Genomic DNA, 24,929 nt, shown 5'->3' with positions numbered 1-24,929 from the left:
TATCAACTGCTGGCCTTTCACAAATTTGTTCTGTTAGAACTGTTACTGAATCTAGAATCTTTTTAGTAATAGGTAAATTAGGAACCGTGACTGGTTCCTCAATCTCAGCTACATTTTCCTTGTCTGCATCCGTGACTTGGGGCCTCAACTGGAATCGCATTTGTTATACAAATCTCAACTGGAACTTTAACTGTGACCGTGGATTGAACCTGCTATGAACTCGTGACTGGTTCCTCATTCAAAACAAAATTTTTCTCTCATTTCCGTCACACGGCTTTTCCCTGACTTATAGGATTTTCAACACTTTAAATGTTAGAAGCTTTTCCTGGATGATGGTGAAAGTCCACAAGAGATCTTTGTAATCGTTTTTGCAAGTTTACTTGATCTATCGCTTTCAAATCTTTAGCAGATAATGCATGAAAACTTTCCCCCATGACTAGCAGTTTTTCTTTGGATCCTGCCAACTTAACTTGTACTTTGCTAGAAAAGATCTCTTCAATGTTAGACATCTGAATAGTAGTAGTTATATCACTTGTTGCCAAGCAAGAGCAAATATTTCTTCCCTCTCAATCTTAGGTCCCGCTCTGGAAATGTGTTTCTAATCTCCACTTCCTCCATTCTTTCGCCCTTACTAATTCAGTGGCAAGAATTGGATCTTCATCAACAAATGATTCCTTTCCTTCTTCTAGAATATTTGCTTCAAGTTGTGAGTCTAGTTCTTCAATTTGCAGTGGAGATACAAGGTTTTCAACATTAGTAAAGACAGTTCCGGTTGGCAGTAATGGTGGTACGATTGATAGTATCTTCCAATTCGCATTACAGGCACAATGGTAACTACATTTAAATTTGAAGTTACTGTTCCATTATTTGCAAACTCAACAATCACCAAGGGTGCGTCATGTGATCCAAGTCCCTTAAAAATTCTAGAAGTTCTCCCTACTGGCGTACCTTTTTTCTTTTTAGGAGTATTAGATCCCATAGTTTCTCTACTGGTGGAAGTCTTAGTAGGTTTCCTTCTTAGGGTTTTTGGATTCCTAAACAAAAATTTGAAGCTGGCAACATTTTTTTGTTTCCTTAGTGGTACTCTTTTCTTCTTTAAAATCTCACAAATAACAAATCCAATACTCACATATTGTTTAAATTTGTTATTCTTTAGAGGTACATCAGAACGACAATATTCTGCAACATCTCTCATGTGAAGATTAAGAAAGATTTTGCCAGCTTGGAATCAGAGCTAAGGAAACAAAAGAATGTTGCCAGTTTCAAATATTTATTTAGAAACTTAAAAACCCTGAGAAGAAGAAAACCTACTGAGACTTTCACCAATAAAGAAACTATGGGTTCTGATGTTCCTAAAAAGAAAAGAGGTAGGCCATTAGGGAGAACTTCTAGAATTCTTGAAAGAAACCCTTGGTGATTGTCTGCAAATGATGGGGCAGTAACTTCAAATTTAAATGTAATTGCCTTTGTGCTGGTAATGCTAATTGGAAGATACTATCAACCATACCACCATCACAACCGGAACTGTCTTTACTAATGTTGAAAACCTTGTATCTCCATTGCAAATTGAAGGACTGGACTCACAACTTGAAGCAAATATTCTAGAAGAAGGAAGTGAATCATTTGTTGATGAAGATCCAATTTTTGCCACTGAATTAGTAAGGGTGAAAGAATGGAGGAAGTGGAGATTAGAAGAATATCAATCTCAAATTTTCAAAGATGGACCTAAGATTGAAAAGGAAAAAATATTTGTTCCTGCTTAGCTGGAAACAAGTGATATAGCTATTGCTATCCAGATGTCTACCATTGAAAATGTTTATTCTAGCAAAGTACAAGCTAAGCTGGCTGGATCCAAAGAAAAATTGTCAGTCATGGACAAAAATATTCATGCATTTGTGAAGATTTGGAAGAGATAGATAAAGCAAACTTGCAAGAAGGATTACAAAGATCTCTTGTCGACATTCACTATCATCCAGGAGAAGCTTCTAACATTCAAGGTGTTGAAAATCCTACAAGTCAGGGCGAAGGCCGTGTGACTAGAAATGAGAGGGAAAATCTTATTTTGAATGAGGAATCAATCACGGTTTCAGAGCAGAATCAAGCCACAATTACAGTTATGAATCCAGATGAGTTGTGTGTAATGAATGAGGTACCAACCGAGATTCAAAATGAGATACCAGTTGAGGATCCAGTTGAAGTAGGAGTCACAAATGTAGCCACGAAAATTAAAGAGGAACCAGTCACAATTCTTGGCAATACTGATCTAATTGGAGCCACAGTCACGGTTTCAAATGACATTGATGGAGAAACATGTGTAGCCAAAGTCACGGCTACAATTGTAATTGATGAACGGGCTACGGTTCCTAGTAAATTAATCGAAGAAAGAATATCAGGTTCAGTTATAGTTCCAACAGAACAAATCTGTGGGAGGCAGCAGCTGATATTGATCAAAATTTAGTGAAAACAAATGTTACATTTACTGATGATGTTCCAAGTGCATTATTAGAAGAAGTGGAGATCACAACTCACTCACTACAAAATCACACTGCCATGGATATTGTTATTGAAAATCTTCCTACAACCTTGGAAAATGCTAATGATATTTTACTTGAAAATCTTGTTGATACACAGGTGGTTGATGAAGAGAACTTGCAAGATTTTGAATCTAATGAGAAAGAAGCAAGTTTAAAATCAGTAAAAAGAAAGAGATTTATCATGTCCGAGCCATCTGATTCAAGTGAAATTGACCATGAAGAGATGACAGTGTCAACTGAAAAAGAAGGAATGCAGTTGACCACAGTTCCCATTCATCAGAAAGAAAGGGAATTAGTCACGGAATTAAAGCAGCTGAAGAAGGATCTAATCAAAAATATGGTTGAAGATGAAGAAAATTTGCTGAGTAGTTTGTTTAATCAAAGGTTAATGAGTGTCAAGAAAATATCTGCACAAAAATTGCCAATGCAATGGAAGTTAGAGGAGATCTTGACATGCATATCTATGAAGATATCTACAAGCAAATGAGAAGTTTAAGTGTCATCCAAAAAACTTAAACAAAATAATGCAAGAGTACAATGAGAAGAAAGAAAAGAATTATGATGAGAAATTTGTAGCATTCTCCAAGAAAATTGATGTTGAGAGATATAATGCTAATAGTTTAACAGTAGCTTAGTGCACAAGTCTACTAAAAGTAATTCACCAACAAGAAGATAAAATCTATGATTTACATAATGAGTTATCTGCCTTTAGGAGTGAACACACTGCCAAAGTAGATAAAATTGATGATGATGTTGAAAAATTACTTGATAATGCTAAAAAGGGGGAAGAGAGCAGTCATTTGGCTCTCGGTTCCTCTATTGTTATGGGTAGCAATAATAGCAGAGGGAGCGGAAAAGAAAAAGGTCATTTTGGATTTCCAGGTTTGCAAATGATCTCCCAGACCAAGGTTTGGGGCAATACAGTACTTTGCTGATGATAGAACTACACCATATACCATGAAGAATGTCCTTGCAATCATGATGAAACAACCGAAAGGAGATCAAAGATTATGAGTTGCACAGAAGAACAAGGAGTTGAAAGAAAAAAAAAAAAAAAAAAGATAAAAGTTCAACAGATCCACATGTTTACATGATAAATGCACTAGAACATTATGCAGGTCACAAAGGAGAGTTCTTGGAAGAAGGAAGATCCTTTGAAGAATGCATTAAGTGATTTTTAGCAGGAGCACTACCAGGAGATAATATTATACAAGCCTTTAGCTACTACAATACATGTCAAGTTTCTGATGAATCTTTTGTTGATGAATATCTGAAAGATTTTAGGAAGCTCAGGGATCATATCAACAACAAGTTCAGAGAAAATTCAAGAAAATGATATCTCTCTGTTAATAAGTTTTATTTCCTTACTGTCAGATGGTTCTGTAATAATTATCTATGCTATTAATATTATGTTTTTGGTTCAGCTTATGCTATCCTATATTGTCTTATGAAATGTGTTTAGACTTAGTTTGTATGAATTGCATGCCTGAAAATTTTCATTTAAACTAATCAACATTAGTCTAAAAATTGAGGTTAGAAATCTGTCTAAAAACAATTCTTCTAGGTTATATATTTTGTTAAACTCATCCAAGTCTAGTGAAAATAAAATTCAAATCTTTTATGACTACGTTAAATGACTGAGTATAGATTTTGGCATCATGAAGAAAAGGAAAAAATTGTTAGGAATAAATTGTAATTAGATTTTGATGAGTCAAATTGTAATTTATTTTAGGATAAAAATTTTAGGCCCCTATTTTCGTATGAATTTTTGTAATTTTATTTTGATTAAGAAACAACGATTATATGTCAAGGAAATCCATGAAGAAGAAATCAAGGAAGAAGAAGAGGAGCTAAGGTCTATAAACCAAGCACGGTCAGAATATGCAAGAATTCAGTCACACTTGGATTATTTTGGTGTCACGGATTTGATTCCTAAATTAAGTCACGCTTGGAGTATTTTAGAAAATCAGCCACGGTTGAAATTAATTCCTGGAGATCAGTCACAGTTTATTATTCAAAATGAAGTCACGCTTGGAATTAATTCAAGAAGATGTGCTACGCTCTCAATTTATTTAAGGATGAACCACGATTCTTATTTTATAAAGGAATGAGCTAAGGTCTCAATTTTAATTGGTACATAGTTTGAATCTTGCTATAAGCAAATTAAGAATGTGCTACGGTCTCTATTTGTTGAGAATGAGCTACACTCTAATTTATTAAATAAGAGCCACGCTCTAATTTACTACCTTCGTGTCTTGGTTCGGTTAACGAGGCTAGACTGAAGTTATTTTTAATCTAATTTTTTAAAATATTAAATTTAGTATTAGTATACAAAATTTATATATTTAAAAACTACACTAAAAGTATTATTAAACACAAAAATGAAATTTAAAAATAAGTAAAAAATACTACAGAAAATAAACAAAGAAGAAAGTATTAGTTTGACCCAATGTAAATCGGACAGGTAAAATGGGACAGATGAAGTATTAAATAAGAGCCACGCTCTAAATTTAATAAAAAGGAATGAACCATGCTCAAATTTTATTAAAAGGAAGGAGCTATGGCTGATATTAAAGAAGAATTAGAGATCAAAATTCTTCAAAGACATTTGAAGGAATGAACTATACTCTCTATTTAGAGTGTGATTGAGGCTAGTAGAAATTGGATGAGCAAATATTGGGACATCTTCTTAGTTTGTCATATGGAATAAAGGTCAAATAAGCCACCCAACTGCACATCAAAATGCAATTAGGCCATTGAACTGCCGGAGACGGACCTCCGTCTCCAACTTTGATGTGCAATTGAGTGGCCTATTTGACCCTTATTCCTTATCATATTTATTGGGAATAAAATGGAGTGACGGATTGGCTCATTTGTCATGCGTTCCATGGAAGTTTTTGATTGGTATGATATTGTGAATCCTCACTAGAGAGGTGAGAATGAAAGCAATGTACAAGGATGGGAAGATGTGAACGAGGATTATTTTTAGAGATGTCAACGGGGCGGGGACATACCCCATCTCCGTCCCCGACTTTTTTTCCATTCTCCGTTTTTGTTTCCATTCTCACGGAAAAATGGAAAAATCTCTTCATTTCTACCCCATGGAGATTATTCGGGGACGGAAAATCCTCACCCCGTTTATAAGTTATAAAAAAAAATTAAAAATTTAAAAATATTTAATAAATAATGCATATATATATATATATATATATATATATATATATATATATATATATATATATATATATATATATATTCTTCCCCAACTTAAAGTAGTATTCAATATTTTACCATTAAACATGTTATCTAAATATGCATTTCATAAGTATGACATATAATGACAAGAATGCTTCTAAAATTATGTAATATTATATACAAAGTAATACATATGTGTGTGTTGTGTGGTCATACATACGTACGTACGTCGGAGACGGGGCGGGGCGGGGAGAGTACTCCCCATCCCCACTCCCGTCTCCGGCGGAGAATTCAAAATTGCCCCCATCTCGACCATTTCCGATCCCCTATTTTTGTTCCCATCCCCGTCCCCGTAGGGACGGGAAATTGAGTTTCCCGCCAGGTGCGGGTATAAGTGACATCCCTAATTATTTTTGTAAGAGAAGTTTGAATGTTTCCTGGGGTGTCCCCTCTCTTTACTCAAAATTCACATCGTTTTGACCTAAATAAACATGCAAAGATCTTGAAGTTCAAACGCACATCACATTGGGAGTAATAGACATAATTTACTATTCATTCAAACTTTTACTAATTTACCAAAAAAAAAAAAAAAAAGTGTTTTGTCACTAAGTATAAGTCTCCATCCATTTGTACGTTGTAATTCTAAAAACTCAAGAACTTGAATTGGAGTCCCGTGGATACTAATTTTGAAACTTAATTTAAAATAGTTGGTATGATTTCAATTAAGATTCAAATTGTGCAATGTGGGATTCTTTTTAAATTGTTGGAAATATAATAGTAATCATGCATTGACATAAACCTTGCATTCTTAAATTGAATGAAAAGTGACGTTGAAAACAAAATAGGCAGATCTCTTGTATCTGCGTGGGACCATAAAAAACATTAGAAAATGGGAACAGAGCGTGATAATGCTATTGGCACGACTAGCTAGCTGCTAGAACTATAAGATCATCAAATCAGTTCAAAATTTCATATATCAACCTGAAATGACTGTCGATTAGAAAGCGTTTATTCGGACGCACCTGATTCTGCATCCTACGATTCTGTACATTGATTTGACCCCTGCGTCACATCTATCTTTGGATTCCTAAATCACCAATTGATATATCATCCACCAGGATTTATATTGTATTATAAATCATGATTTAAAAAGTATGTGCTTGTAGCAATGTTGAAAAAATCGCTAGGCGCTTGGGGACCGCCTAAAACGCTTAGAGTGTCTAGGCGGGCATCTAGAACGCCTAGCGGCGATTTTTGCAACACTAGTTTGTAGGATACTGATTCAAATGAAGATAGGGTTTCCCGTGTAGTTGGTGTGGATTGCACTATCAGGTATGCATAAATGCACCACTCATTGTTCAAAAATGCACAAATGAATCACAAAATGCACCACACCTAATGGTGCATATTCGAATATTTTGTGGTGCATTTATGCGTACCTAATGGTGCATGACCGCACGGGATTACGGGAAGCACTGTTCGCACGGGAACATGACTTGTGTCTTAACATATTTTGTACATGACAGCTAACAATTTATGTACTTGTAAACAAATTGAAGGCATATGACATGATATAATTATATATACAAAGCATGATAATTACAAACACATAAATTGTTAATTGGAGATATATACAACATATGTTAAGTGTAAACACATATAAGATGCTGGTTAACATGTTATGTGTTTGTAGTTATCATGTTATGTATTTATAATTACCATAATGTAATGTATCTTCAATTTGTTTACATATACAAAAATAAGTAGTACAGAATTTGAATATTATTTTTAAAACATGTTCCACAATGTAAGATAGAGTGATTTGTGGTATAATGAAACACATAAGCAAGCATACGTAGCGGTGGAATACAGAGATGCACGTACAGTAAGAATCCTAGGCGGAGAAATGTGTGGTTAGGAAGGCAGTGGGGCGCATCCACTGCAATGGGTGCCTTCAGACAGTGACTTCCACTAGACAAACAAGAGGACCAAGCAACACCATATCTTTTGCAATCTCTACGATTGAGATGGATAAGACCCTCTATAATATAATGGACACCTTTCAATTTGCATTTCCATCCAACATCTCCTTAGTCAAAAACTCCCTATGTTACCAACAACTTGTGGCCCGCCCTAGTGGGAAGAATTCGATTCTTCTTTAAAGAGTAAATACCCAAAATGGTCCCTCGACTATAGCTAAATTCACAAATTGGTTCTCAACTTTTAATTTCACTCAATTAAGTCCTTAAGTTTGTAATTTTGACACGATTTGGTCCTCCATCTAATTGACCGTTTGTTGACCGTGATCGACGATCTCCAGAAGAACCTTCAGCTCTCGTCGGAGCACGTGGATGCCTCCAGGATGACGTTGCACCGGTTCGGAAACACGTCGTCTTCTTCGCTCTGGTACGAATTCAACTACATTGAATCCAAAGGGAGGATGAAGAAGGTGACCGGGTTTGGTAGATTGCTTTCGATAGTGGATTCAAATGTAACAATGCGGTCTGGAAATGCAACCGGAACCTTAAAAAACCGACGATGGACCATGAAATTACATATATATCCTCAAAAATCACAGTCAACAAACGGTCAAATAGACAGAGGACCAAATTGTGTTAAAATTACAAAGTTAAGGATTTAATTGGGTGAAATTAAAAGTTGAGGACCAATTTGTGAATTTAGCTATAGTCGAGGGACCATTTTGAGTATTTACTCTTCTTTAAATAAGACTCTCGTGTTTAAATAACCCGTACTTTGTTCCATAATAAATGGAGAAAGTATATTAAACAGATATACTACGTATCTTGTAATAGAGTCAATAGTATATTTAAAAATAAAGAATATTTTATCATTGTCACCAAGAAATCAAATGCGGGTTGGTCGTCACAGCACCCCACAGTGCTGTTGGACTGTATAGCCGCTCCTAAAGGTGCTGGTAGAAGAGCTCCGACAACGGACATATCCAGCAAGTAAAAAAAAAATTGGGCATTTTCGAAAAACAAAACATTTATGAGTGTATATCAAATTAATATCCATTTTCAAAACATTGTATTCCGGCAATACAAACGCAACTAGGCAAAGATTATAAGGGCTATGATACCAAACGCTAGATATAAATATAATATAACATTGATTGAATGTAAACTTGATAACGAGCAGAGAAACCTAACCTTGTAGTGGAAGAAGCAGAAGCGATATTAATCTCCAACCATAGTTGATGTCCTCTCAGTCGTGTTGCCTCTTAGCTTGAGTGGTAGAACTGTAGGTATAAGGTTAGACATTTTGTCTTACTCCGAACCTTAGATGGTGCATTGAGATTATTTTGAGCAATATGAGTACATTGAGCTGAATGTGTATGTGCTATATATTGTATATCCTATATTCCATCAATATAGGTTTAATTTTCTGGTTAATAACATACCGTAGTCAAACAACTTTTAGTCATTCAGTTCAACCAAACTACTCAATAAGCCTAGTCAACTTGCATCATATCATTAAATCGTTAATATATAACATATATTATATGAGAAAATCCCATTTTGTTTCCTGCATGTGTTTTAACCGAGGAAATTACCCATGGAAACGCCTTGTTTCCCTCCGCACATGAAACCCTTATCTGTTTTCTGTGTTCACCATATGTTATATGTAAGTGCCCATTATATGGGTTCTGCTATACATTAATAGTATGGGTAGAAGAGAGCTAAACTTGTTGTGGGATATGCACAAGTACCAGAATGGATGCCTAATTCTTGATTGATGAGTCCCCACCATGCATGAAATGTGCATGTCAGCACGTGAACATTCAACAAGTATACCTCTTCTGCCATTACAGCCTAGCTTGTCTGAAAATTTTATTACTCCTTACAACTTGCATAGGTATAGTAGCAGTCCAATACTTAAATATTTTCAAGTACATATGTAAGGTAAATTATAAATACTATAGCAACATTTAATTCAGGATATGTGCATAGCATGATTCCAAGTATTTATAATTTTAATTTTTGTATATTAACTTTTACTTATTTTTGTCTAACCACATATTTTCTAAGCTCATTGATTAGCAACCACACACCGAAAATAATTTAGTTCACGCTAAGTATGTAGGACCTCAAAAGGTAGCAAATCTTCAATTGATTGTTTGGATGTGAGCTTATGAAACTTAACATTGCATGATTATGTTATTTAATTTTGGAAGCTATTAAATATGTTCTAGCGGTACCAGTTTATATATATCTAAAGGGTCCAAATAATAATTGCATTTCATTATAGTTTTAACACAAATTTACTTTTTTTTTTTTTTTTTTTTTTTTTTTTTTTACAAAGGAATCAAAAATCACACATAATTATTTGGTACAATAACATGTTTATTCTGAAACATATATATGTCTTATACTTTCTCAAACACCGTTGTACTAGTCCCAATCATCGGATCTTTCAAAGTATCTTTTTCTCCTTCGACGGCACCCTTCTTCATAGGAGTCATAGGACTGGTTATTTAAAATTTACTTGTTATTTAAAGTGCCACTATAGTCGTGGGACCAAAAGTGCAAAAAACTCTATTTGAAATATGCTCATATCTTAAATTGATTGTTTACTTTGAATATAAACTTGTATCGCTATAACATATTTATTAGCTCCCAAAAGTTACTTAATCCTAGGTTTGAATTGAAAGCAATAATAAAAGAGATAAGGGAGTTTTGAGAAAACATACTTGCTTGAGGTTGGACTACTGATTATTGCTCAGAAAAATAAGAACGAGAGTGTTAGAAAGTCTTCGAGCCGGCATTCTTTCTTAACGAACCAAAGGAGAAGATACACAATGAGAGGGAGACGTGAGCATACAAATGAAACATCAATTTTAGGTTAGAAATTAAAAGAAAATGGTAATTTTGTCTCAATGATATTTTTTTCTTCAAAAACGGCAGAATTGAAAATACCAAGGAAGCATATAGCATAAGATTCTAATTCAATGAAAATAAGAGAATCGTAACTCTGAAAATTGCAATCTCCTCCAACTAAATGAAGAAATTTACTTGCCTTCACAATTAGGTGAGAGTAAAATTTTAATTCCCTGCATAAAAATTTTGAAAGTGATACTCTCCTCATTCCATTTATATATTTGCTTCCATTTATAAAGATTGGCACATGTTTTTTACATTCAAGATTGGATTAATATTTGATGCACCGCCGGTGTATAGATGCTATATACCGGTGGTGAATGAAAAGACGTCAACCAAGTCTTTGTTTGCAAAATTTATATTCCTTTTTAAATTATTATAATTTTAATAATGAAATTCTTTTTTTTTTATTAACAAAATAAAAATACTTAGATTTGAGGTCAAGCATTCATGATTCTGGTTTCAATTCACCTCTGTATATATACAATGATCATTGATCAAGCTAAACTCAAACAGTAATTGCATTATATTGTGCAGCCTAAAGATCGAGTAAATGTTGTTTGGTGCTTACTGTACCGCTCATATTTAATTTATAAAACAACAAACACATCGAGTAAAGGTTGTTTCGTGCTTGCTCATAATTAATTTATAAAACAACAAACGCAGAATTTGAATCAAACAACAATCACCCTGATGGCTTATTATGTCGTAAAAATTCTGAAACCAAATATACAATAAAAAATTTAACGTAAAAATTTTATTTTTGGTCATTATTTGGTTGCTTTAATTTTTCACTAATAAATAATAATGATGGCAGTAGCATTCAACTTCATCTCTTTCGTTCTTTTATCATTCTAATCCACGCACAATGGAAGAAGTCAAAAACCCGCGGGAAACTTCCACCTAGCATGTGGAAGGTGCCGATGAACTTGAACAAGTTGTCTTATTCAGTATTGCCCATCCACCGTGTTCAGTTTGAAGCCAGAATTGATTCAAATTCTGATTCAGTATATATATATATATATATATATATGGAGAGGTGAATTGAAACCAGAATCATGAATGCCGACCTCAAATTAAGTATTTTTATTATGTTAATAAATAATAAAGAGTTTCTTTATTAAACACACAGTAATTTAGAAAGGAATATAAATTTTGCAAACAAGGACTTGACTAATGTTGATTTTAGTTTTAAATGAGGTGGCGTCTTTTCATTCACCGCCGGTGTATAGCATCTATACACTGGCGGTGCATCAAATATTAATCCTTCAACATTTATTGTACTACGTATTAATTAATTTAGGATCTGTTTGGAAACCTGGAAAATGTTTTATGGAAAATAATTTTTGAAAAATGACTCATTTTCTGAAAAATGATTTAATATTCTAATGTTTGATTGAATGTTAGAAAATTATGACTGAATGTTAAGAAATTACATTTTTTTTAAATGTTTGGTTCATTCTCCTGAAAATGAACATATTGTTTGTTATATAATAATAATAATAATAATAATAATAATAATAATAATAATAATAAGGTGATGGTGGTAGTGGTGGTTGTTGTGGTGGTGGTTGTGGTGGTTGTGTGGTTGTGGTGGTGTGATTGTGATTGTGTTGTGGTGGTGGTGGTGGTAATGGTGATAGTGGTAGTGGTGGTTGTGGTGATGCGATGGTGGTGGTGGTGTGGTGGTAGTGGTTATTGTGATACCCCGTAAATCTAAACACTAATCAAGGATTAATTAGAGAATTAATCCTAGTCTCTTTATTAATTTATTCCTAAAAATCCTGAAATTCAATAGTCAAGGGGCTAGATTTTGACTAGCCACTTAAGTCAAAGGGTTGTACCTTGTGCTTCTTGGGTTGTGCCCTTGTTCCCTTGTCTTTCCAACTTTAGTAAGGGTAGGAATGTCTTTCTTCCTAAGGGTTGTGATTCAAGCTAACCTAGCAACACCCTTTCATTTCATTCACCCTAAAATCTAAACACAAAAACCTCTAGCCTCTCTTTAAAAAGAGTTAGCTTCTTCTCCAAGCTAGGATTTGAGCATCTAAGTCTTGCAAGTTTGTCTCTCAAGATTCCTACTTTCTTCATCTTGAGCATAGGGGAGGGTAAGATCCTTGGTCCTTTGATGTTTTTAACCTCCTTTGGTGTCTTTTTCTAAAGATAGAATCTTTGTTGTCTTTTGGTTTGTGTATGAAGTTGGTGTGGAAGAGGAGCTTTAGGAAAGGCTTTCTAAGGGTGATAAGAGGAACTTATTAGGCAACAAAGGTAACCCATGGTTTACAAAATCTATTTTCTTACTTATATGATGATTCTTGGCTTCTACTTGTGATTCTTGTGTTGATTTGTGAGATTTGATGCATTGTCTTGTGGTGATGCATGTTTAGAGCTTGTTCTTAGGGTTCTTGAATGCCATTGCTTGGCTATTTCTTGGGTTCAAGTCATATTGTTTTTGTGTGTGAGATTTTGGGTGTTTTGGACTTGAATTTGGACTTGTTGAAAATCTCCGAAGGGAAATGTTGGTGTATAGGGTGTACCCGCGGGCGAAACGGCGGACAGAGGCCTACCCGCCGCCCCACCCGCGGGGAACAATGGCCTCGTGGGTTATGTACCCGCGAGTGGAGGTCTACCCGTGGCCCCACCCGCAGGATACCATTTTGGTGTTGGCCGGGGATTTGTTCCCCATGATTCTTTTGACTCGGTATTGATGTTTTGACCTCCCGATCTTGTTTTATTGGGCTATTTGTGAGTCTTCTTGATGTTTCGTATGTCTAGAACGGTATGTTAGGAATCCATGTAGGATTTGGTGTCTTGAATCGTGCTAAGGGTCCGACTTTGTGATTCGTTGGGCTAATGTGAGTCTTGAATGTTCTTTGGAACTACTTTTGGTTTACCCGTTTGATAAGCATGCTAGTTTGATGTTGAAATGCTAGTATGTGTGGTTTGTTCCTTCCTATTGGGATTGGCAACTTGTGTTGACAATTATTTGCTGTTGGATTGTGATCCTTTATTGTTGAGTATAGTCTCATGTCTTTGTTGTGATCTTTGATTGATTCCTATAATGTGAACGTATGTAATTGTTGTACCCTTTGATTGATACTTGATTAAGGTTATTGTTGAGCCTTAGTCCTTTTGGTAATGATGATGATCTTGTGTGACTATGATTGAAATTGGTGGTGTGTTATTTGAGCTTGGCTCACCTGTTGGAGGCTATGTGAATGAAATTAATGGTACCCTCGTGTACTGAGAGTTCGGCGGTGAATAGGAGAGTTGGAGGGGGGACGACGGTCCCCAGAGGCGAAAGGTTGGTCTCAGAAGTACAAGGTGGCACTAGGAGGTAATGGTTGGAACCGAAATAAGGCCGGGGGTAGCCATAAGGTTGGAACAGGGCATAAGGTTGGAATTATGATACTTGTGACATGTAGTTGTCACTGTGGCATGTAGTTACCAATGTGTGAATGTGTATTCTTTGCTTATGAGCATGTCTTTTGATGTATTCTACTTTGTGATCAGTAGAATGCATCTTGAGTTGTATCGTCTTTCATGTTCTTGTCTTGTTGTTGTTGTAAGGATGGTGATTCCTTTTCCTTTTGAGAGTGTTTAATGAGTCCTTGAAGTTGACTTATCTGTATGGCTTTTGAAATGATATATACTGTATTCCGTTTCAAAATGGTTTTGATTTATACTTATCTATATATGCTATTTAACGCGTATTGATGGGTTACCAGCATTATTCGCCGACTGGGTGTCATCCCCATGTTATGTTTTCCTTGTTCTATAGGTTTTGGGTAGAGGTTTGAGAGCGCTAGACGTGGATCGATAGATAGCTTAGCTACCTTGTCTAGACGTTATGTTTTGATGGCCTGTGAGCCTTTTTAGCGGCCTGTGTGCCTTGACATTTAATAACTTGTTTGAATTGATTAGTTTTTCCTGCCTGTGCACCTATGTCTGAGATAGGTGTGGCATAACATACCCTGATTTTATATAGTTTCCGTTGCATTATGCCTTGATGATTAGATGTTTGCTCATGCATTTAAGTTTTAAAAATGTGGTGAAAATCGGGGGTGTTACAGTTATGGTGGTAGTGGTTGTGATAGTAGTGGTGGTGGTGTGATGTTGGTTGTGGTGATGATGATGGTCGTGGTGATGGTCGTGTGGTGGTAGTGGTTGTGATGGTGGCGGCTGTGGTGGTGGTGGTTGTTGTGGTTGTGTGGTGATATATGTTGGTGGTGGTAGTGATTCTGGCAATAATAATTCGGAAATTAGCTTGAAAAGATATGAGATAAAAGATAAATGCAGGAAATTAAAGAATTCAAAAAATGTCTTTCGACTAAGATTCTAGGAAGAAATTTTCCGCCAAATTGAAGTTTTTTTTTTTTTTTTATTTTTTTTTTATTGAACACAATGAATATTTTCCTTGAATATGACTACCAAAAGTCAATTTCGGAATTTCCAAACCGACATTTAGTATCATCAAATATTATAGAAAATTTTCAAATATCTTTGACTTTTGTGCCTCTTTCAACAAATATAAACAACAAGAGTACGTATATAAATTACATCGATCAAATTGTAAAAGGAAGAAAATTAATATGTGACAAAAAGTTCTTTTTTTTTTTCTCTCTATTTTGCACATAAAAAACATTAAGAGGGTGTTTGGTATTTTTGTAAGTATTTGATAGGAATAACTTTGCCCGAAAATTTGATTAACATGGTGTTACTTTAGAAACATAATTAAAGTTATATCTCTCGCATTTATGTTCATGTTTTTAATGTTAATCGTTTTGTACATTATGCTTTTTGAATTTTACTATACAATTTTTTGAACAATAATACCCTTACCGTTATAATTTTCGTTATCTTTTCCATTACTTTTACCATGCACATTCATCCACCATATTTTTTCTTATATTCTTTAATGATAACAATATTTGTAAGACATTATCAGTGTTACAAAAATCGCGCCTAGGCGCTAGGCGTCGCCCGGCCGCGGACGATTTGGCCGAAATCAGCCTCCTCCGCGGCCGGGCAGCTAGACCGCCTAGCCGGCTAAACCGCCGAACAATTTTTAATTTTTAATTTTTAATTTTTTTTTTGAAAAGTGTAGAAACTTTGGTAAGGCATAACTTTTGACTCGGTTGTCCGTTTGGCCCTCTAATTTCTCCAAAAAAAATGCTTCTTTTGCTCTTAATTTTAATTTTTTTTTTATGTATTTAGATGGTTTTAACAATATTCAAAACGATTTTACAACCACTTACGTAAATAATTTGTAAGAAAAAACTAAAGGAACCTTATGTTTTACTAGTGAATTTTAAAATTTTTAGGTTTAAATTTTATTATTTTTTTATTTTTTAAAAAATAAAAAATTTAAAAAAAATTACCAAAAAAAATAAAAAATTGGCGCCCTAGGCCTAATGTGTTTTGCAACCTTAGACATTATATATTGGATTAATTAATATATAATAAATAAATTTTATTTCACTTAGATTTTAAGTAGTAAAAATTTGTTAGTTATTTTTAAAAATATAAATATTGGGCATATGTTTTTGCGCATCACGCATAAAAAAGACTAGTCAAAACAATACGTATGTATAAAAAAAAAAGTGTTGAAAGAGAAAAATTTCTTCGATAAATAGTGTTGTTATCTTTCATAATGTTGAGAGAGAAAAATTTATTATATTTAGGAAAAATGGTCAAATAGGCCCTGAACGTTACATGACCCCAAAAAGGGTGTTTGATAAATGGACGAATATATGGAAAATGAAGGTGCCCCAAAATGGAGAACTTTCCTGTGGAAAGTAGTTTGTGATATCCTCCCTACCACTGCTAATTTAATTATAAAAAGGGTGGATATATTTTGATCCTACATGTCAGAAGTGTGGTTTAATGAATGAAGATGTTATGCATGCACTAGTTGCTTGTGATTATTCTAAACTTATTTGGAATATTGCATGTCTACCTATCACAAATATTATTACCAATTCTTTCCCTGCCTGGCTAACAGCCGCGCTTGCAATTTCGACAGAGGAACAGAGTGGTACCTTGGTGGTGGTTCTTTATCACTTATGGCAGAGTCGCAACTCAGCCGTGTGGGAGAAGTCTTTACCTCATCCTGCCGGTCTGTGGAGGAGAGCATCCGCGGCAATGAGTTCCTTCCGCCTCGCCAACCACCGTCTCACGCTGCCGGCACCGCACGAACCGGAGCATGGTCTTCACGCCAGGCCACGGTGCTATGTAGACTCAGGCTACCGTCACGCTACGGGGGAGGCATCCTTTGGTGTGGTCCTAATCTCGCCAAATGGATCGTTCATAGCGGCGCGGAACGGAAGGCTACCAACTTGTTTCTCACCTTTTATGGCAGAGGCCTTGGCTTGCAAGGAGGCTTTATCCTGGCTGCTCGAGAGGAATATGGTTGATGTGGATCTACGCACGGATTGCTTGAAACTTCGGAGTGTTGTGAGCCAGGAGTCAACGACTATTATGTCTTATGTTAAGGTCACAGTCGACCACTGTAGGTCGCTGATGGCTTCATTTACTTATTGTTCATTAAGTTATGTTTCTAGGCAGATTAATTTACATGCACATGTTTTAGCTTCATTAGCTTTTACTCAGGATCAGGTTGTGACGTGGGATTCAATCCCACCTGACTTTGTTGCAGCTTTGCTTCATTAATACAATCATTTATTGATTGGCTTTCAAAAAAAAGGCCCTGAACGTTACCTGAAAAGTCAATTACGCCCTCAAACATTTTAAAGTTGTAATTAGGTACATAAACATATCAATTAGTTCATCAAGGCCCAATTACATGTTAGTGACATGTAATACTAGGTCACTGAAATTTTGGCGATTGTCCAACAATAAAAATCAGCGATGAAGACCAAGCGTCGCTAGAGAAGGTGTGGCCTTCTTCGTCACAGCGATGGCGACTGGTTGGTCGTCTTCTTTGTCAACTGAGATGGCGACAGGTTAGTAGCCATCTCCGTCGACGAAGAAGGCGACTATTTTGGTCGCGATTTCCATCTACTAGAGATGGTGACCAAACTGGTTGCCCTCTCTGTCCCTGAGAGATGGCGGCCAGTTTTTTCGCCATCTCCAATTGCCGGAGATGGCCACACCTTCTCCGATGACGCCTTGGTCTTCGTCGTCAATTTTTGTTACCGGACAACCGCCGGAATTTCAGTGATCTGGTATTACACGTCACTAACAGGTAATTGGTCTTATGAACTAAATTGACATGTTTATGTACCTAATTGCAACTTTAAAAAGTTTGAGAGCCTAATTGACTTTTCAGGTAAAGTTCGAGAACCTATTTGACCATTTTCCCTTATATTTAATTATTTATAAGAGAGTTTTAACATGATGTCAAAAATGATAAATACGTAATTAAATAAATTTGGTATATTTTCAGTCACTTGGAAAAAAGAATCATACATCGGCTTCAAAAAAAAAAAAAAAAAAAAAAAAGAATCATACATCTCTAAGTGAGATTTACTTTCTTTGGCCCGCATGGGCAGCTCAACTAAGTACCAGTTTATTCCAACATTATTCATCTCCCATTGAATTGCAATTCATTTCCACTTTAGTTCCCTTGTTGCAAACAAACGCCTTGTTAGGGTTAGTCTTTTATTACTACTATTATTATTATTATTAAAATGAAAATTCTTCTAAAATATGGTCATGAGTGAACCGTCAACTATTTATTTTGTATATGATTTAATATTAAAGTATATTTTGTCGACAACAAATTTTGATTTTAAAATTGATTTGTTAGTTGCTATGTGATTTTTTTTTTGACTACTCTATGTGAAATATTTATTACAAGCGCAATGTGAGATTCCTATTTTGTCACTGGCTAGAAGCCTAGAAGCAATAGGAATTATGAAGGGAGTGTGTTGCTCTATCAACTATATATGTCCATCCGAACGCGAATTATTGTACAATTTAATACTTTTTTTGAGCTAATTGTACAAATTAATATTTTTTTTTTTGAAAACCAGTTGTACAAATTAATATAATTGGCCTCAAAGTGTAACATATTTTGAATGTCGTTTGAATTTTTTTAATTTAACATATAATTTAGTACTAAATTACTTAAATTAGACATTGATTTTAAATTATATATAGTTGTATAATTCATAAGAAAAATTGTATTTTATGTCCTTTACAAATATACTAATTATCAATGTCACTCCTGAATTATTGGTGTAAATGTTGTCCCTCAATTTTCAAAAACGTCATATATATTGTTATTGGCGGAAGGACAACAAACAAAGGAAGAAAAATAGAGGAAAAAAATGTGGTTCAAACAAAGAAAACAATGGGTAACCATATTTACATCATTAATAATTCAGGAGAGTAACAATATATGTCACGTTTTAAAAATTGATGGACAACATTTATACTATTAATAATATATGAATGATATCGATAACTAACACATTTGTATGTGACATAAATTACAATTTTTTCTAATCATATGTCGTAAAGAATATATGAAAAATGAAAATTTTAGTCGTTTTCACACTGGACCAATGTCGTTAGTACAATTTTAGTGTAGAATCCGTTTTTTTTGTGAGTGGGAAAATAAATTTGGTTTTGTACACAAACATTATGAATTATAGCATTGGTGCATGGTGGAGCCCATAGTATCCTATATATGGATGCCTAGGTTTTAGAACAAGGACATAAGGACGATGATGATGGGACTTCCCAACCAATTTACATGAATATCAAAGATTCAAATCACCGTCCAATGTCTCCTATATATATATATCGATTCATTCATATGTTTCTATATATCAACCTCAAGAATTGTTTGACCAAAAATTATATTTGCTAAACGTTATATTATTATTATGAAAAAAAATGACATTTTAGTTCATCAATTATGACCAAATTATAGATTTAGTCCTTCAATTATTATCAAAGTAACAAATTTAATTCATCATAAACTATTCTTGCTATTAATGTATTACTTAATAAAGTGACCGATTTAATCCCACAAAAATACATCTCCTAATTCAACATCTATCATCATTCATTTAAAAAAAAAAGAAGATCATATTCCACGTACACGTTAAATTTACAATGAATTAATCTTAATAAAAAATGATGATATTTTGGCTCTGTTTGGTAAATGGCTGTTAGTTGATAGCCGTTAGCTGTTAGCTGATTGGGTTAATTAGAAGGTATAACTAGTTGATAACATTAGCTGATTGTAGAAATGTGTTTGGTAAATTAGCTGTTAGCTGATAGTTGTTTGGTATAATTTCCTTTCTCAAAAGCTAATTGAAAAAGTTACTTTGAGCAGTTTTTTGAATTTTAATAACATTTTGAAGTTACAAAAAACTAATTAACCTAACACTTATATTAATTTTTAACCAAATCAAAAAGTTAATTATAGTCAAAATTATCCTATAGAGTAACTATTTTACCAATCACAGAGGCTAGACCGGTGCTCACTGCGCACAAGGAGCCCCCCTCACTTTGAGAGGTTGCTTCCACACTGCCGCTGGTGAGACTCGATCCCTGGTTATTCTTCCAAAGTTTCACCTCTATGACCAGTTGAGCTACCCATGCGGGTATACCTTTATATATTAATTGTATTTTAGGTGGTAAAGAGAAGTTAGTCTTGATGTGTTTCACCACAAGGTCCACAACTTCACTACTAGTGGATTAGCCATTAATTTTGATATAATGAATGTTTAGCTTGAAATGAAAATCTAAAAACATAATAAGCTTCAATGAAAGTTATATCCTTGATTTATGTCCCTCTTTTTGAATGCAAATAAATGTGTAAATTTTACTTTAAATGTTGTACATTCCAATGTTATTAGACTAAACTACCCTTACACCGGTATAACACCGTTAATTTTTAATTCTAACTTTAATAACACATCATTATTACCATACACCTATATCTATCATATCTTTTTCCTATTTTTAATTATCATTTTATTAAAATCATTATATATTAATTTAATACTTAATTATATTTTAATTAAATTTCTATGAATGATAAATTATATATGTGTGTGTACAAAATACATATATTATTTGTATATATATCATTCAATTTATAATTTTTAATTATTTGAATTTATCAATATTTTAATATTAGGCATGAATTTTCGCGCATCGCGCGTACACAATGCTAGTTATATCAATAAAACTACAAAATTAGACGGTTTTAAAAAAATTGTGGCATAAATTTTGCATATATACTTAATGGATGTTTAAATAGTTATTATTTTATTAACTTTAATCAATTGAAAACTAATTATAATTAATTTATTAAGTACAAGATATTGATAAATTTGAAATGGATAAAAATCTCACCTAGGGATATAATTTTTTTTTAGTCACAGTGCATTGGAGTTTTTCCTTTTTCTTTTATATTTTTCGATAAAAAATGATGAGTCTCGGTAGAAGAAAAAATCTAAACTAAACAAGACAAGGAACTTTCCTAATTCCTCCTGAAGGACCCGCCAAATGGACAAATGGTAGACTTGGAGGACTTCCAATCACAATAATGTATGAAAGTTTGAAAGAGAAATAAGTAAAGATTTTATAAGTATTTGAAAAAATGGTCGGATTTGTGTATCTTTTACGAAAAATCAATTAGGCCTTTAAATTTTCAAACATTATAATTAAATACGGAGTATATGAATTGATTATTTTAGTACAATCTACTCTTTCAGCTGGTTAATCGCGCGCTCGATAACCTTCGGCAAAAGTTTATGTAACAGTCATATTTAGGTTCCCACTGAAGCAAAGTAAAAAAGAAAATTAAAACAACAAAAAAAAAAAAGTAAATTTAAATGGAAAAAAAAAAGGACAAAAGAAAAGGAAAGAAAGTAAAACCACGGTCGATGGAGAAGCACAATACTCAAATTAGTGAAATCCCAAAATTCCCAAAATTACCAGTTGGCCTTCTTCTCTTATTTGTCCTGATCTTCTCGGCAAATTATGTTGTCGAACCGTTACCATCTTAACTGTTCATAATTGTGAATATAGAGTTTTATAATTATAAATATAGAGTTTAGTAATTATGAACTAATTGTGAATATAGAGTTCAATAATTGTGAATATGAAGTTTAAAAATTATGAACATAGAGTTTTATAATTATGAACATAGAGTTCAGTAATTATGAGCATAGAACAGTGTCCACCTTGCAAGGTGGACACGATTCCACGGCATAACAATTGGATCTTCATAGTACTGCGACGACGCTATTGTGAAGGCACTCGTATCTTCGAATGTTGCCCCGGTTGCTGATCAATGACAACCTATATCATGGACCAGGCTCCACATAGCATTATATATGGATCCTGAATTGAAATAACGAGGTACAAAATTTCATAACATCAAGCACAAAAAATCACAACGCAAGACACATAGCAGAGCATTATAAACCCAACTGGATTGTAAAGACGAGGTACCTAATTCATACCCGTATGGTACATAATTTCATACACACAAGACATAAAAATCATAACACAAGACATATACGCATGTTATATATTTACTTATTTTTCAAATACGATTTAAGTACATAAATTTGTGTTTATAGGCACAGAATTTAACAACACAAGACACAATTACTAATTTGTTTCAAGTACAAAATGCATACTCGGTACACAATTTCATAACGCAAAACACAAGTCACAACACAAAACACATACACATGAACCAGTATCCATAATGCAATATGAACCTTATTCCATGATATAAGAGTTGCTGATCCATCTCATTGGCTCACCTTAAACAACGCCCACCTCTTCGATGGCGAGACAGATGGGAAATATGGCCGGATTGTTTAGCCCAAGGTCGTGCATTTCGTCACTCGAAATGCGTATCGAACCCAAATAGACGATATATACAAGCTCGGGTTTGAGGTCGTTCGGCTCTGCTCAAGTTGGTCTGAAGTTTTAAGTATTTTAATTCTTCAAGCATTTTCGATAGTTTGGTCAATGGTAGATTTTTAAAATTTGATGCAATAAATGGAAGTGTTTATAGCAAATTATAAGTTTTTCTTTGAGGAGTTATAGGTACACTTTGATAGATGAAGAAGTAGATTGATGGTAAATTCTTAAGATTTGATGGATCTGTTACTGCTTCACTTGGATTTGTTATTTGAACTTTATGACAATAAAACAAGAGAATTAGTCACTATGTTCGACGGTAAAAACTCTGAATATAAAATATATATATATATATATATATATATATATATATATATATATATATATATATATATATATTGGAGCAAGGGTACTTTCGTCATTCTAAAGGCATAGAAGTACGGAAAAGAATGGTAGAAACATGAAAATATATAATAAGGTGATTACGTTAGTAGTGTTGCAACACAAAATCCACATACTGCGCAGCTGGTTTCAATTGTCGGCAAATGTGAATCCTCGCCGCCGCCGCCGGCAAATTCTCGAGTTACTACTATAAAGTCTGTGTTAAATTAACATTAAGATCGAGCTTTAATTTGCACGTTGTTGGGTACGCGCGTTTAGTTAAGAGCTTGGCGGATAATTAATTTACCTGTGAAGTGGTTGAGATATGCAAGATGTTCATCCAATTGGCGGCGGCGGAGCTAGGATGTTCGCCGGTGGAGGTGATCGGAGGCTGCGGCCAAACCACCACCACCTGACGGCGGAGCTGAAGTGCCCCCGCTGCGATTCGCTCAATACCAAGTTCTGCTATTACAATAACTACAACCTCTCCCAGCCGCGCCACTTCTGCAAGAGCTGCCGGCGCTACTGGACCAAAGGCGGCGTCCTCCGCAACGTTCCCGTCGGCGGCGGCAGCCGGAAAACCACCAAGCGCTCCAAGCAGAAAACAGCCGAGTCGTCGTCGTCGCCGCAGCAGCCCGAGTCCAATTCCCATTCCAGTAGCGAGAGTTCTAGCATCACGGCCGCCGCCGCGGCGGCGGCGGTCGGAGCCACCGAAGTGGTGGCGGAGAGTGCGAACGATCAGCCGTTGATGGATCACTCAACGGACGGTCAGATCTTCCAGGAGCTCGGGTGCTTCACCACCCTGATGACGTCATCGGACGACCCGTCTCTCGTCGTGGAGTTCACCGACGCTGCCGCCGCCGACACGCTACGGTTGCAGTGGGGCCCGCAGGCAAAGATGGACGGCGAGGATGGAAAGATGCAGGAGATCACGGCAGCCGGGTTTTTAGACGATGCTACGCAGAGCAGGAGAAGCAACGGTGGACTCTCACCGCTGGATTGGCAAATCGGAGGTGGGCAAGGCCACGGGCTGTTTGATCTTACCGGAGCCGTTGATCAATCATACTGGAATGATGATCACACCCTTAATTACCTCCCTTAATCATTATTCTGTCCAGTATTAGCTATTAAGCTCTTCAGAACTTCAACTCCGAGGTAATAATAGACAAAATCATGGAAAAAAAAAAGAAAAAAAAACATATATTAATAATGTCATTGAGTACACTATTAACTACTCTAATATTCACAAATTCCACGTTTTCTTTTCTGGTTTCTTGGATTTTCTTTTAACCACCTAGGAGGATTATTGAGACATTTCATATGATGTTTTGAAGTCATGCTTTTAGATCTTGGCAACTGGATTAAGGTTTGGTAGTTATTTCTTAATTTATATATGCAGTATAATTAATTATATTATATAACCTTCATGGATGATTTTTTTTTTTTATTCTCTCCCTCTCAATATTTGTTTAAGGGAAAAGTGAGTTTTTTTTTTTTTTTTTTTTTAATAACTGAGTAGATTAAATCAAGAACTCCGTAATGGAGTTAGGGGAGGGGGGGGGGGGTGGGGGAGGGGAGGGAGACAACGCCCCAAAACAACGAGTAGGGCGGGTGGGGGTGGGGGGGGGGGGGCAACGCCCCAAAACAACGAGTCTTCCTTGCAACGAGGAACTACAAGATTTAGCTAAAGTGAGTTTTGCGTGGCTTTACTTCCATTCTTTTTTATTTTTTTTTTAATTCAATTTTCACTACTGGAAATTATTGAATTTTCGACCACTTGAAAGTGATCTTAAATCAAGTTAAAAGCAAAAAGTGGTCGGAAATAGTAACAAGGGTTTTTCCGGATACCAAAAGTGGTCGGAACAAGACTTTCGACTTGATTTAAGATAACTTTTAGGTGGTCGGAAATTTCAGAATTTCCAGTAGTGTTTCCAAAATTTCCATTCTTTATTTTTTTAGTACTTTTATTTTTCAAGATATATTGATGTATAATTAAACAAATTCCCTGTTTTTCTTTTTCTAAAAATTTTTTTTTAAAAAATTATCTAACTGTAAACAT

General features: G+C 34.9%; 1 protein-coding gene across 1 annotated transcript; it reads left to right on the top strand.

The window, feature by feature from the left end:
- Positions 1-23,130: 23,130 nt before the first annotated feature.
- Positions 23,131-24,291, top strand: LOC109184072 (dof zinc finger protein DOF5.4-like). The gene is made up of 2 exons (XM_019334103.1): positions 23,131-23,150; positions 23,187-24,291. The coding sequence occupies exon 2, from the start codon at positions 23,196-23,198 to the stop codon at positions 23,970-23,972; it is 777 nt and encodes a 258-aa protein (XP_019189648.1). The 5' UTR covers positions 23,131-23,150; positions 23,187-23,195; the 3' UTR covers positions 23,973-24,291.
- Positions 24,292-24,929: the final 638 nt, after the last annotated feature.

This window comes from Ipomoea nil, unplaced genomic scaffold (assembly GCF_001879475.1).
Source record: "Ipomoea nil cultivar Tokyo-kokei standard unplaced genomic scaffold, Asagao_1.1 scaffold1250, whole genome shotgun sequence".
Lineage (NCBI taxonomy): Eukaryota > Viridiplantae > Streptophyta > Magnoliopsida > Solanales > Convolvulaceae > Ipomoea > Ipomoea nil.
The sequence above is the reverse complement of the archived record's forward strand: the minus strand, read 5'-3'. Positions and strand labels throughout refer to the sequence as shown.